The sequence below is a fragment of the Dermacentor variabilis genome, chromosome 8 (genome assembly GCF_050947875.1).
Source record: "Dermacentor variabilis isolate Ectoservices chromosome 8, ASM5094787v1, whole genome shotgun sequence".
Classification (NCBI taxonomy): Eukaryota; Metazoa; Arthropoda; class Arachnida; order Ixodida; family Ixodidae; genus Dermacentor; species Dermacentor variabilis.
In genome coordinates, this window is record NC_134575.1 from 14,279,649 (window position 1) to 14,293,873 (window position 14,225).

Here is a 14,225-nt window from a genome sequence, read left to right on the forward strand (position 1 = left end):
AGTTCTAGTCAAACAACTCTTGAGCGAATAGGGTGCCAAGTCAATGAGCGGGTCCCTGAAAGTGAGTGAAATTTGCATAGTATCATATTATTGATACTCTAACTCAATACAATAATTTTAAACTTAGAGGAAACAGCATGTGCGCAACGAAATAAGCGCGAGAGATTAATTAAGGAATAGTTACGATAGTAGCCACACTGTTCGCTATGGGTTTGTAAACGCGATCGCTTATGTAATATCATCAAGCTGTACACAAAATGCTGTCGTCTTCCTTATCTAATTTTGCCGAGGAACGACATTTCTGGTAATTTTCATCCCCCTCAGAAAAAGAAGAAGAACGGGGCTGTGTCTTTCGCTTGTGCCAAGAAATGACCTTTTTCGTTGTCTCCCTCTTCCGCCCTATTGAAAATGAAAGAGAAGGGAATGACTTCTATCCCACTACTGCATGCATAGTTTCAGTACTACTGCTTTCTTTTTTGCCGGAGACAAATTTTTTGCTCAGCCCCCCTCCCCCTCATTTGGTTGCTGTCGCGCCCCCCTCCATTCCGCTATTAAAAAATCAAGACCCATGTCTGAACAACTAATGTATGAAGGGTTACGTTAATCTTTTGTGTTAACCTTGATGTGCCTGTGGCCAGTGTGGCAAGCTGAAAGCAGCAGCTGCTGCTCCAGCTGCAGTGAGCGTTGATCGCAGCGAACGAGGAAGAGGTGAGGGTGTAGGGAGAAGATAAATGTGACACAGCCTCAGAAGCTAACAGCTCCGAGCCCCCGCTTCATTTGTTTTTTCCGAGTCATCGATATGACGGTTTTGATAGCCGCCAGTTTCTACGCATGCCTCCATACTACATGATTTTCGTTTCCTCAATAAAGCTTTTAAAAGTCAGCACTGTGTGACTCTTCTTTTTCTTTTATCCCTGTCTCTCGCACTGTTCTTAAACATGAACAACAAACATGTTTAAGTCTCTACCTTTCATAGGTTGTTTGAAGCATGTCCTGGCCGAAACAAATTTGCAGAAATTTCTTGCCTCTTCAGATTACCGTCTTCAGCTTTAGAATGCATTGAGAAGCAACAGCAAAATTTTCTCTATATTAACATATTTGCAAGATCTTACATTTACTGCGCCATTGTTAACGATGATTAATATTTACCTGCGTCCCGCTAAATAAGAAAGCCACACAAATTTGTTTTCCGCAGGGGCTATAGTATTTATGCAGGAGAGATGCCACAACTCTGTGAATTTGTATATACGCATCTCTTCCTTACACCATCATCATTCATCTGCCCTTTCCCTCCCCGTCCCTTTTCCCCAGAGTAGAGTAGCAGGCCAGAGCAAGTTACAGCTCAGGCCGACCTCTCTGCCTTTCTGTAAATAAATTTCTCTCTCTCTTGCTATTAATGCAAGTAACATTCTATCTATCTATCTATCTATCTATCTATCTATCTATCTATCTATCTATCTATCTATCTATCTATCTATCTATCTATCTATCTATCTATCTATCTATCTATCTATCTATCTATCTATCTATCTATCTATCTATCTATCTATCTATCTATCTATCTATCTATCTATCTATGTTGTGACCCATGTTGTCTACCTTCTTAGGACTCTAGGTATGTGCTCGTAGTCGTCATGCCGTCATGGTCGTCCTCATTCCAGCTTCGTCATCTGACTGACTGAGTGAGTGAGTGAGTGAACAAACTTTATTGTAGGTCCGGTGAGGACGCGAACTCGTCGCGCACCCGGGTAGTCCAACGTCGGGACCGGCAGGTCTAGCCCACCTGCCCGGTCGTGGGCATGCCGGACGGCCAGGATTTGCTTTTCTAGAGCGGGGCTGCGCAGAAGCGAGTCCCACTCCTCCATGATGAACTTGGGGTATGTCGACCCGCACTCCCAGAGCATGTGAGGTAGAGTGGAGGTCTAGCCGCAGGACGGGTAGGCGTCGTCGCGATACACGTCGGGGTAAGCCTCGTGGAGAGCGGACAGACACGGATATGTGCTGGTCCGTAGGAGCCTAAGCGAAACGGCTTGCGCCCTATTCAACTTGGGGTGAGGGGGTTGAAAGACCCTTCTGGACATGTAGAAATATTTAATTATCTCGTGAGTAGCGGGAGCGTCCCTGGGACCGTAGAGAGGAGGAGAGTCAGTGCTCCTTATAGAGGAAGCGCGGTCGGTGAGGTCACGCGCAGCCTCGTGGGTAGACTCATTGAGGTTCGGGGGAGCACCCTCGACCGATTCTACGTGAGCGGGAAACCAATGAGTTGAATGGTTTGTGAGAGCATGTGGACTCGAGCCGCTAGGAAGGCGAACAGCTTCCTTGGTGATGCAACCCTTCTGAAAAGCCCTAACTGCCGTTTTGGAATCACTATAGATTTAGGACCCACGATCGTCTAACAGGGCGAGGGCGATGGCGACTTGCTCGGTGACTCAGGGGTCTGAAGTGCGAATCCAGGCGCTATTGGAAATGTTTCCGCTCGAGTCGACCACAATGACGGCAAAAATCTTCCCGTCACTGTACTCTGCAGCGTCGACGAAGCTTGCGCTAATGTCGTGACGCTTGATCTGTTTGAGGATGGCTGCTGCTCTGGCCTTGCGTCTGCCCTCGGTGTGGACGGGATGGACGTTTAGGGGCACAGGGGCTACTACGAACTTGTCTCGAATGCACCTAGAGATCGGGGTACTGACCATCGAGAATTCCGCAGGGTGGTAACCCAGCTCTTCGAGGATGCGTTTACCTGCCGCTGTGGTGTCCAGACGACTGAGTTGCGTGCGTTCTTGGGCTTCGGCAATCTCCTCGGCGGTGTTATGTACCCCCAACTTCAAGAGATCCTCGGTATGGGTCCTGATGGGTAGCCCGAGAGCCCTCTTGACTATTTTGCGGATAAGAACGTTGAGCTTGTCTCGCTCCGCTCTGAACCAGTTGTGCATAGAAATCGTGTACGTGAGGTGGCAGAGTACGAAGGAATTGATCAGCCTGAGAAGATTGCTTTCCTTCATGCCTCGATGCCGGTTTTCGATTCTGCGAACGAGGCGAAATGCGTTGTCCGTCTTTGCGATGATCTTACGGAGAGCAGTTCCGTTCCCCCGTTGAATTCGACAAACCTGCCCAGGACCCGAATAACGTCGACCCTGGGTATCACCCCCCCTCCCCCCCGTCACAAGTGCGAAGTCTGATGCTGCTTTCAGAGACTGGCTTCCAATCTTTGGGTCTGCCTCCCTTCTCTTTTCTGTAAAGTAGGAGCTCCGACTTGGCGGGGGAGCATCGATGTCCGGTGGGGCGGAGATACTCCTCGATCACATCGATCGCCTCCTGCATGGCTTCTTCGACTCTGCCCTCGCAGCCGCGGGAGCACCATATGGTGATGTCATCGGCGTAAACGGTGTGCTTGACGTCCTCGACGCGCGCCAACCTCTTGGAAAGACCAATCATACAGATGTTAAACAGTGCTGGGGATATGACGGCGCCCTGAGGAGTGCCCCGCCCTCCGAGGGGCACATCTTCGGAGCGGAAGTCTCCGATGCGAAGCTTGGCCTTCCTGTCAGTTAAAAGAGCTGACGTAGTTGTGGAATCTGGAACCGAGACCCAGGTCTGAAATGGTCTTGACGATAAAGGTGTGGAGCACGTTGTCGAAAGCCTTCTCGAGGTCCAGACCGAGCAGATCCTTGACGTCTCTGGAACGGCCATCCACAATCTGATGCTTGATTAGTTTCATGGCATCCTGCATTGAGAGTCCGGCGCGGAAGCCGATCATGCTGTACGTGTAAACCTCGTTGTCTTCGAGGTACCCGTTAAGCCTGTTGAGGACGACGCGCTCCATGACCTTGCCTACGCAGGAGGTTAGAGAAATCGGCCTCACGTTTTCGATGTTCGGGGCCTTGCCGGGCTTGGGAATGAGCACCGTGCAGGCCGTCTTCCATTCTGCAGGTACAATGCCGCTCTTCCAGGACTCGTTTATCTTGTCGGTCAGAAAGACAATCGACGTGTCGTCGAGGTTTCTCAACATTCTGTTGGTGACTCTGTCCGGACCCGGCGCAGACTTGCGGTTGAGCGCGAAGATGGTCTGTCTGACCTCGGCAATGGAGAAGTCTTCATCCAGCTCGGGGCGTGGAGGGCCTCGGTAGTCCGGGAGTTGGGTCGACGGATCTCCGTCGCGACGGACAGGCAAGTACTTCTGTATGAGTCTTGCGACGAGTTCATCGACCATGTTAGACCTGTTGGCTTCGTGAAGGGCCCGGGCCAACGTATGCCTTTGATTTGACTTCGAGCCGCTTTCATCGAGAATATGCTTCAGCATACCCCAGGATTTGCCGTTGCGCATCTGTCCGTCGATGGATTCGCAAAGCTCGTCCCACTGCTGCTGGCAAAGCGCCTTGCAGTGGTCTTCGATGACCTTGTTGAGCTCCGAAGTCTTCTTTCGGAGTCTGCGATTGAGCCTTTGACCCTTCCATCGGCGGAACATGGCGATTTCGGCCTCGTCCAGGTGGGCGAGTCTGCTGTCCATCCGCTCGACGTCGAGATCTGTTTCCACTTTCTTGGTGGCCGCGGAAGCGTCGTTCCGGATGACTTCACAGCATTCTTCGAGAGTGGCGGGTGCCCTGGCTCTCCCAGGTTCGTCACGAATCTTGCGAAAATGGTCCCAATCGATGAACGTGAATTCCCTGACCCTACTCCGATACACCTTGAAGTTGGTCTCGAGAATGTAGTGGTCGCTGCCGAACTCCATGGCGGTGTTCTCCCAACCCGCGTCCTCGACGTTCCTCACGAAGGTGAGGTCGGGTGTCGAGTCCCGGGTGATGGAGTTGCCAATGCGCGTAGGAAACTTCTTGTCAGTAACCCCAGTGAGGTCCATCTCGTTGGCGTCTTGTCACAGATTGCGCCCCTTGGTAGTGTCGTAGACGTAACCCCAGATGCCATATGGTGCGTTGAAGTCGCCGACGACGACGAAGGTTCGAGGGCCGGCCAAGTCGGTCGCCTTCTTGAGAATGGTCTTGAACTGCTGGCGCGACTCTCTGGGGTTGCTATATACATTGAGGACGAACACGTTGTTTCTGCGCTGATTCCGCTGTGGAACGTCGAGCAGGATCTCAACCATGGCATATTCGATTCTACCCCTCGACAGCTTGAGGCTTGAGTTAGCCGTTTATCGATCCAGGTGCAAATCCCTCGCCCCCCGGGCCGCCGGCCCGACACGGCCCTGTAGCCCTGGAGCGAGGCGGCGGAGATTAATGTTTCCTGGGGAGCAATGACCTGAGGTTTCGCGGAGAAAGACCTGAAAAACTGCTGCAGAGGGGCTTTTTTGTTAAAATACCCTCTGCAGTTCCATTGCCAAATGCGAAAACTCTCTTTGAATCTATCCATTATGGCTGGCCTGACGGGCTACCACCTAACGGGGCAGTTAGGCCTGCGCAAAGAATGGGTCCTCATGTCGCCGCGCTGGTGGGATAATGAAGTGTAGCTTCCTTTAGTATGGCGGGAACGGTTAGCGGTTGTACGACGGAGGCGGATGAAGCCATTCGCGCCTCAATGGTGTCGATGCGATCTGCGAGAGCTCCGAGGCCCCTGTTGGGGTCCCCGAGCGCAACCTGAATTTGGCGAACGTTATCACTGAGGCAAGCGACGCTAGCGGTGACCTGTTTCAGGCCGTCTGCCAGCCCAATGAGACTTTGCTTAATCTCGCTGACTTCTGCAGACAACGCTCCCGATTCACATGTTTGTTTGAGTACAGCGGGTGAGTACCTTTGAGTACCTTGCGTTTGGAGGACGTCGCAGTACCGTCTACCGGAGCTGGGATTGGAGTCTCGGTGGCCATGACTGACGCACCGTTGCCCGACACATTCGAAATGAGTTTCCTGATCTCTGCCATTTCGCTAACTAGTGTCTTGATCGTGTTCTTGAGGTCGTCGTTTTCTTTGCGTAAGCGAATGACTTCCGCGTCTCTAGCTTGCTCTGTGGGTGGGTTGCTAAGAGGTGCCGGAGCAGCCTGGGTATTGGCGCCGGGCTTGGGTCGTACCAGATCAGCACATAGAAGGGTCGGCTGCTTTCCGCAACGTGTGGAGGCGGGCTGAGGCCCAGATGCTGGCTGGGTTCTGGAACCCGGGAGGCCCCTGGAACCGGATCTGGACCTGGATCAGGATCGCAACAGGGATCTTCCTGACCCTGGAGACTGAGCGGCTCCTGGTGCGACCGCTCGAGCGGCCACGAGACCTGGATCTCCCCCTGGACCGGGAGCGGCTGCGACCGTATTGGCGTTCAGGCGATGCTTGCCGGGCTTGATTCGAGCTCTCCATGGGCGGGAAATGTTCGGCGTTGAGGGCGCGGGAGCGTTGCCCCCGTCTGCGCCTGACGAGATATGGCGTCTGAAATCGTCGCTTGCACTCCTTGGCGGCGGTAAGGTGGTCGCCTCCGCACAGCTTGCATTTGGGATCGCACCTATGCTGAGCGTCGGGGTTTGCTTCTCCGCATCCTCTGCAGATGGCGTCGTTGGGCCAAGGGCAGACGTCGGAGCGGTGCCCGAGTCTCCCGCAGCTGTAACACACGTCCATTTGCTAGCGAAATGAAGTGCAGCTGACGATAGTGCCGCCGTAGGAGAGAAAATTTGGCACCTGGTACCGCTCGAACAGGACCACCATGGCGCCGGTGTTCTTGATTCTTTTGGCGCCCAGCGCCGTAGGATTTCTCGGGTTGACGAGTTTTTTGTCTATCGCTGCAGGCCCGTCGGTAAGGGAGATGCCTCGGATGACGACCTTGCACGTGTAGGGGGGGGGCGGCCTCGTAAGCGCTCACCTCGAAACGTTGGCCGGCGACGGAGATGCCCTCGATGTCGACGTAGCGTGCAGCGTTGTCCCTGTTTGGTGTGCTGATCACCATTATGTTTTGTTCAAAGTTGGGACACATCGTGTCGGTGTCCCGCGACGCGGAATCGAGCCCGGCAGCCTGCCATATGGCGTCGGTGACTGCGGTAGGTCCACACTTGCTGATACACAGGCCTCCCCTGGGCCGCACGACGATCTTTGCGTCTTCCTTGGCCATCGGAGGCATCCTGGCCCCTCGAATGATCTTGCTTTTAATGCCCGCACAGTCGGCGCTACGCCGAGCGTTGGAACCGGTGTCATGCTGAATGTCGGCCGCACTGGCATTGGCCGCGTTTCTCTTGCTCATTGAAGAACGTCTGTTGGCAACGAGCTGCCACCCGGAGTCTTTAGTGAAGTCCTCGGGGGATAAAAACTCCCCTTCCACCTCAGACTCCATCACAAAGTCCGTGGAAAAGCCTACGACGAGAAGAGGTGGGCGAGCGATGCCTCGACTCGCGAACCCTAACACGGTTAGCCTAAGCACACGGTCACGGCGTAGTCGAAAGAAAACGGCAAGAAATGTCACAAAAGTCCACCCATCCACAAAAGTCGGGTATCGGCGTGTTTCTCTTGACTTCACGGATCCGAAAATGTGGAAAGATGAGGGGTACACACTCGAAAAACATCCAGAAATGTTGGCGAAAAGCGGGAGCCGAGCGAACCACGTCAGATGTGGCTCAAACCCACTGCCTGGTCCTCATCTGACTCCCATCATGCCGTGTCGTGAAGAGCCGATGTAGTGGTGGAAGTTATCTAATAACTTGTGCGACTAGTTACGGTCTCGTGGCTGGGACGCCATCGTGATGCTGGAGTCTGTTAATCCTCGTCATCACTTCACAAGCGTCACACCATTGTCGTCATGTCGTCAAAGTCATTCAGCCATCATCGTTTCAACGTCCTTAACTCCATCTTTCTAGACGAATCATGCTGTCTTCATGCAATCGTGATTATGCCACTGCGTCGTCACGAGACAGTCACTGTCATGTATCCATTGCCATGGAGTAGTTGTCACGCTGTGGTCGTTATATCATCGTCATCATTTGGGAATCACCATCTCATTGTGGTCCTGCCGCTATCGTCTCACAGACTTTGTCCTTCCATCGACGTCATTGTTTTGTCGTTCCAACGTTGTCACTGCTTATCATCACACACTCGCTGGCATGCATTCATGCTTATAGACGACTTTGGCAAGCGAGTGAAATGCCAAAGTGGGCCGATAGAGGAGACAGTGTGGATCGCATAAAGTTGAAGCAATGAAAGTCTCAGGAAAGCCGCTACAGATTTTAAATAAACGCGACTTCAGCAGGGCGGTGTGTCGTTGCAGTGCTAGAACGCTAATCGCATTATAACGTCGACAGTCATCTTGAGATGGGTTCTGCCGTAATTTTTTTATTTCCATTGAAATACTTCTCATAGCTTTTATCTGGGGGGGGGGGGTTGAAAACAAAAGGAACACGGACTCTATTATAGACGATAAAAAAGACACAACTGCAAAAGCATGTGTTGGTTGGTAACAAATATCGTGACGTATGATTTAGCAGCACGTCTATTCAGAACACATATTCCACGTGAACTGTAGTGCGCCACAGTCGCAGTGTAGTGTATTTCATTCTTTTCTGGAAATTTATACTCTGAACAAAAGGGATAAGGGCTTCAAAAGCTGCCCGAGGGAAAACCGTGCAGTGATACAGGCAAGTGTAACAAGAATGTGTTTCACCGATAACCGCGAGAGGCTTGTGTGCTTTGGAGCATTGTTTAGCACAAGCATTCATTGCACCTTTAAAACGCAGACGCAAGGGTAGTTCTCCTGGGTGTATTGTATCATAAGAAGGTGATAAATGCCAACGTGTTTGCATGGTTGTCGAAAAGAGAACAGTTTTATGTCAGGAAACTATTGCCTCGTTTGCATGGCCAAGAGGTGTGATTGTGTTTGTCTATAGAAGTTTGCTGAGACAATGATGTGTGTTCGAGGCCTCCACATGAATTTACCCACCAGGCTGAGAAATCGAACTCGCTACTGTTTCTTTTCTTTTTGTCCGATCGGCCTTTCGGCAGTCTTTAACTCTCTTCCAGATTGTTTTGTTATTTTTTATTTTCATCCGCATAAGGATAATTCTGGTGGAATAAATTCGGTTTTGAATGTGGTTACGCCTATCTTCTGTTCTCAAAATGATTATTGCTAACATAGCAGAGAATGTACATTGTATCTGTATTACGTCAAGGCGTGACACGTGCGTTGCTTGTTTTATAGCGCACTGAAGATATCCAAGAATGCCAAGATATGCAAGGTATCCAGCGTTGGCTGCGGTTTCAGACTCGCACTTCATCAGCAGGAGTAGTGTAGGTCAGGGTAGGGCCTTAGCTGCTCAATGATGGCGGGCACGCTCCTTTCGAAGACATTGACTCGGCGAACGCCTAAAATACTTCAGTGTACTTTTGATTTCCCGTGATCCGTTTTGTATTTGTCGTAGTGACGTTGAAACGTTTCTTTCTTTTTGTTTCGCTTCCCCTTCCTCACTCACGCTTCAGTGAAACAGATCTAATATTTTAAACCCGTTGCACCTCCATCCCATCTTTCTTGCTCGGTCTCTGATCATTTTCGGGAATATTTGAAAGGTGATCGAAAAAAAAAAATGTCCTGGAGAATGCTGGACTCGGAAGCAATCATGTGCTCTTGAAACAAGGAGTAAAGCCTTATTCTGTGGTAAACTTCAAAGTCGACCAATGTAATTGAACCGGGCTCATATATCGTGTGGGTTCCGACTGTCAACGAACTGCATTTGGCAAAGGAGCCTGAAACAACCACAAAATTTAAGTGGCCGCGGTTGTCTCTTTCTTGCTTCACAAGGGGCGCGAGGCTGCTGCGGCGCTATTAATCACGTGCCATGAAAACAATTTTTTCACGACTTCTTCGGTCAAGCTGATGAACCACATTTGACAGCGCTACGTGTAAACTCTGGGGAACATAAGCTTCACGGCCGCACTTTTGTAGATGACATCACAGTGTTTATTGCCATAGGACTTTCAGACGGGGTATCTTATGAAAGCGTAAGTTACTTTCGAACGATAGAACTACTAACAAGATAAAATCTTGAGCATAGCGGGGAATGTGGACGGAACCTTTTGCTAAACAAATAATGTAATTAGTCACATCACAGCGCAAATAAATACAGGAAAGAGCTATTTTATATGAGGTGCACTACGAGGCTTTAGGGGTAGTTCAATGCGTTACTCAGTATCTGTGGAGATAAACAGCGTTTTTTTGTGTTTTGTTAAAAACCGTCAACACACTAATTCAGAAGGCATCAACTTGAAACAAATCTTTTAGTTCTTATTTATGACATACCACAGCATCCATAACAGTTCAATACCCGTAATAAAACATTTTTGTGATTATAAAGACTCGACATGGGCATCACAACTAAATATTCATAAAAATTTTTTCCTGCACTGCAGGCAGCAAGTTTTCAGAAAAACATCTGCTGTAAATTTGGAAACATTAACAGCACTAAGTCATATTTCGTGACTGCAAGAGACGTTCTGAAACTCTCAGAAAAAAGCTCGCAATAAAACAATAGAATAAAGAATTGCACAATGAAACAACAATCACTACCTATAGATCATCATATCATCGTTACAACAAATATAGGCCTTCAAGCCAATATTGCTTTATTAAAGCAAACGCACCCGTCGTGGTTGCTTAGTGGCTATGGTGTTGGGCTGCTCAGCACGAGGTTGTGGGATCGAAACCCGGCCACGCCGGCCGCATTTTTATGGGGGCGCAATGTGCATACGGCCGTGTACTTCGATTAAAGTGCAGGTTAAGGAACCCCAGGTGGTCCAAATTTCCCAAGTCCCCCACTATGGCATGCCTCATAATGACATCGTGGTTTTGGCACCTAAAACCTTATAATTTAATTAAACTAAACAGCTTTCTGAAACGTTCGACTATTCGCTTACATTGGGTATCGCCTTCGATGGTGACAGCACCTGCTAGTTTTACAAGCAAGACATTTGGGAGATAATTGAAGTAGACTGCATTAGAAAGGTGGGCGTATCGCGTGTCAGCGCACCTTCTGCTTTTCTGTCGTCCAAAGAAACTAAGTTTCTGAGCATGGCCACTTGAGGTCCGCATTTCGGTCTTGTGACGTCATCAAGGAAAGTGTTCATATTATGCAATTTTGTAAATACACCATCAGTTGGAAGCAAGCGCTTTTGTTGTATACTCCTCGCTCTTTCCTTGTTTGTGCGCGCTTGACCGCGATCTGCTATGTGTAACCAACTAGCCCAGAAATCGGGGCTCTTAAGCCAGCCAAGTCGGCAAGAGGTTCATTGACGAGCGGCAGATACCCAATGCCTGCATGGCGCAGTTTGCTACAGCGTTGACGTGAAAGATGTCCACTGAAAAGTGGCACATATCCTACGCATTTTTGGCGTAACCTATCACAGCCTCGGCTTGAGGTTATTACGGAACCCTTGGGGGGCGAAGTCGATTACACTCAGCGTCGGAGAAACTTAAGGAATTTTCTTCGTCGTTGTAGAGCGGCAAATCCGCAGTGGCACCTATATACCCAAGCTGGCATCAAAGGCTTTCATTGAAGAGTGGCACAAACCTAATGGCACCTACCCGGTGAACCAAGTTTGCATCAAACAGGTTCACTGAATACGATCGCAGTGCGAGTGTTAGACACCCACTGCTGTAGATTGGCATCCTAAGGTTTAATTGAACAGCAGTACCTACCGAATCCCGCACATGCACTGATCCACGTCCGCATGAAGAGGTTTGTTCATGAGCGGCACATTTGTACTTATTGTCACATAGCCAGTGACCCAAGTTGGTCTCACAGTTCGCTTCGTAACCGGTTCTTTCAGCACTGCAGTGTGATACTCTACTTCACGATTCGCCCATGTACAGAGCGCGTCACCCTTGTGTAGATCGCGGGGGCGGTTGCCTCCGGGCCGCTCCGCATGCAGCCAGTGACGCCTAACAGTAGTGGCTGGGCCCGAGATTAGGTATGTCGGCCGCGCGTGCCCAGACACTTCTGATTTCGAGCCCAGGAGATACCGTTACACGTCACTGGCCGCCTCCGGTGCCACCACGCGGCCGCCGTTCCCGCGCTCTACGCAAGGGGGACGCCGACTGTACTACCCAGTAACCCTGATTGGGCGGGAAAACAGTTAGACACAAACATAGATGGATCGATGGCACCAGGAAAGTGCGCGAAGGCTCCTAATTTTGCAAACGCATGTAAAAAATGAACTGAATCAATAATAAAATAAAACGGCGAGCTTATTTGGTGCAATTTAATAAGATGTTATAAAGTGCACAGCTCTTCTAAAATACTCGGTGGCTAACCATCCCTTGAGTACGTGGAAAAAGTGGAACTGATGTTCAAATTTTTTCAAGCTTGAGCCATATGCCATGCTTAGGGTAGGCCAAGACGAAGGTAGATTCAAGCTCCAACACTTTCTCCTGCAATGATAAACAATGCATGCATTACCGCACAAATTTCATCTGTAGCCGCAATAGTCTAATGGAACAATTTAAGCAGTGCTAATTCTACAGTGACCCCAGAATTTTTTCATGTTTTGGCGTATTGAGCCTAACACCAATGTATAATTTTTTAAGAAACTTCAGAATAAGGAGAGAACAGTAGTCAAGCGAAAAATTTAATAAATAGTATTGCTGGGTTTTATATGCCTAACCTACGAATGCTTATGATGCACACGCCGTAGTGAGGTACTGCGCAATAAATTTGACCCCCTGAGATTCTTTTAGAAGAGTTAACTGCTGGGCTAGTTGGTGATCTTGCATATTGAAAAGATTTTGCGCCAAAAAAACAACACACACCAGAAAGTCGTCGTCTTTCTGCTGTGTGTTGTTTTTTTGGCGCAAAATCTTTTCAATATGGAAGGTTCTTTTACTTCCACCAAAATCTAACTTTACCAGCGTCTCTTGCAGTTCGTCCACATTAAAATGATGCTCCCGGGGCTGGGATTCAACCTGTAAACACAAGCTCAACTGTATCTCGCAACCCACGGGGTTACTGCACCATGTAGTGTTGAAACAAGGATTGTCGCTGGATCTATCTTTTTGGCAACTGAGCATGTTTGCTTCCGCGGCCTGATGAAAGACAAAATTCCTTGCGGAATCTAGGGGCATACCTTTTTCGATGACCTAATGCAATTCAGTATGATATTACTACAATACACGCAGCGAAGTTTACGCCAATAGTATTTACAGCTGGACCTCATCTCTATTTGAATCCGGAGCTGGTTATCTCAGTATTTGAATTAGTAAAGGTTCGAGTGAAAAAAGAATCTTTGAAATGAACACATATGACGAGGTTTGTAATGCGCAAGTTTACTATGTTGGGTTAATATACACTGGAGTTGAAGTTAGTATAGATGTATCAACTATACAGACGAAACAGATATTCTAGTCATATAAACAGTATTCATTGCTAACAGGTTTCAATTCTGAATTATTATTTATTTGAATTCTTCCCGGTGGAAAGAAACGCAAGTTGGGCTTTCCATGGGAAATTGCGTCGAATGTTTCATGAGAAAGCGCGCACCTTAATGTGACGGTCGTCCAGAACGAGCTTGTATTTCGCCATCAGCTTGGCCAAGGTAAGTTTCATCTCGAGTTGAGCGAAGCGTATACCGACGCAATTGCGAGGGCCTTGACCAAAAGGTTGGTACGCCGCAGGATCAACCTCGCCTTTGTTTTCAGGGCTAAATCTGCAAGAGGATTGTGGCAAGGAGTACAAATGAGAATTGAAAAGTACATACTGACTCAACCTCTTATTCAGAAGTTTTACTTGATCTCGCAAATGATTTACACCGGCCTCATTCGGTAAATGCTCTGTTACACATTACGATTTCCTACCGTCTGCTCTTACGGAGGCTTCTTGTTACGTAAGCACGTTACGCGAATATGGGCCTAGATGATCGATATGGGGGCAACACATGTGATTAATATAGGACAAAGATAGCGACCTTTCGGGATCGAAAATTTCCGGTTCCTTCCAAAAGGCTGGGTCACGGCTCATGTGGTAATGAGGAATAATGATGTTGGTTCCAGCAGGTATAGTGATGCCCTTGTGGACATAGTCGCTAGCACATCCTCTTGTTGTGAAGCTGTCGAACAGAGAGAAAAAGAAAACTTGTGTTAATGATTCAACTTCACCAAATGAGAAATGTAAAGAACGTTAATTAGCCACATTTGTACGACGATTCGGTGTGAAATAAGTGCCTGGAATGATGGTTTTATTACTTGGTGGAATATCAACTGAGAAGTTGTTGCCTGTGGGATAGTGGCGTGTTCATAATATCTTTGGATTTTTACGAAGACATACAAATGGTCTC

At 48.9% G+C, this 14,225-nt stretch overlaps 1 protein-coding gene across 2 annotated transcripts in view; it reads right to left on the bottom strand.

Annotated features, from left to right (window-relative positions):
- Positions 1 to 12,142: 12,142 nt before the first annotated feature.
- Positions 12,143 to 14,225, bottom strand: part of LOC142589676 (cytochrome P450 3A5-like) — a 41,824-nt gene continuing 39,741 nt past the window's right edge. For both annotated transcript variants that reach the window (XM_075701212.1, XM_075701214.1), the window contains 3 exons: positions 13,857 to 13,997; positions 13,433 to 13,598; positions 12,143 to 12,327 (listed from right to left, as the gene is read on the bottom strand). In XM_075701212.1, the coding sequence (XP_075557327.1) occupies positions 12,247 to 12,327; positions 13,433 to 13,598; positions 13,857 to 13,997 (388 nt within the window). In that variant the 3' untranslated portion in view covers positions 12,143 to 12,246. The remainder of the gene's footprint in view (positions 12,328 to 13,432; positions 13,599 to 13,856; positions 13,998 to 14,225) is intronic.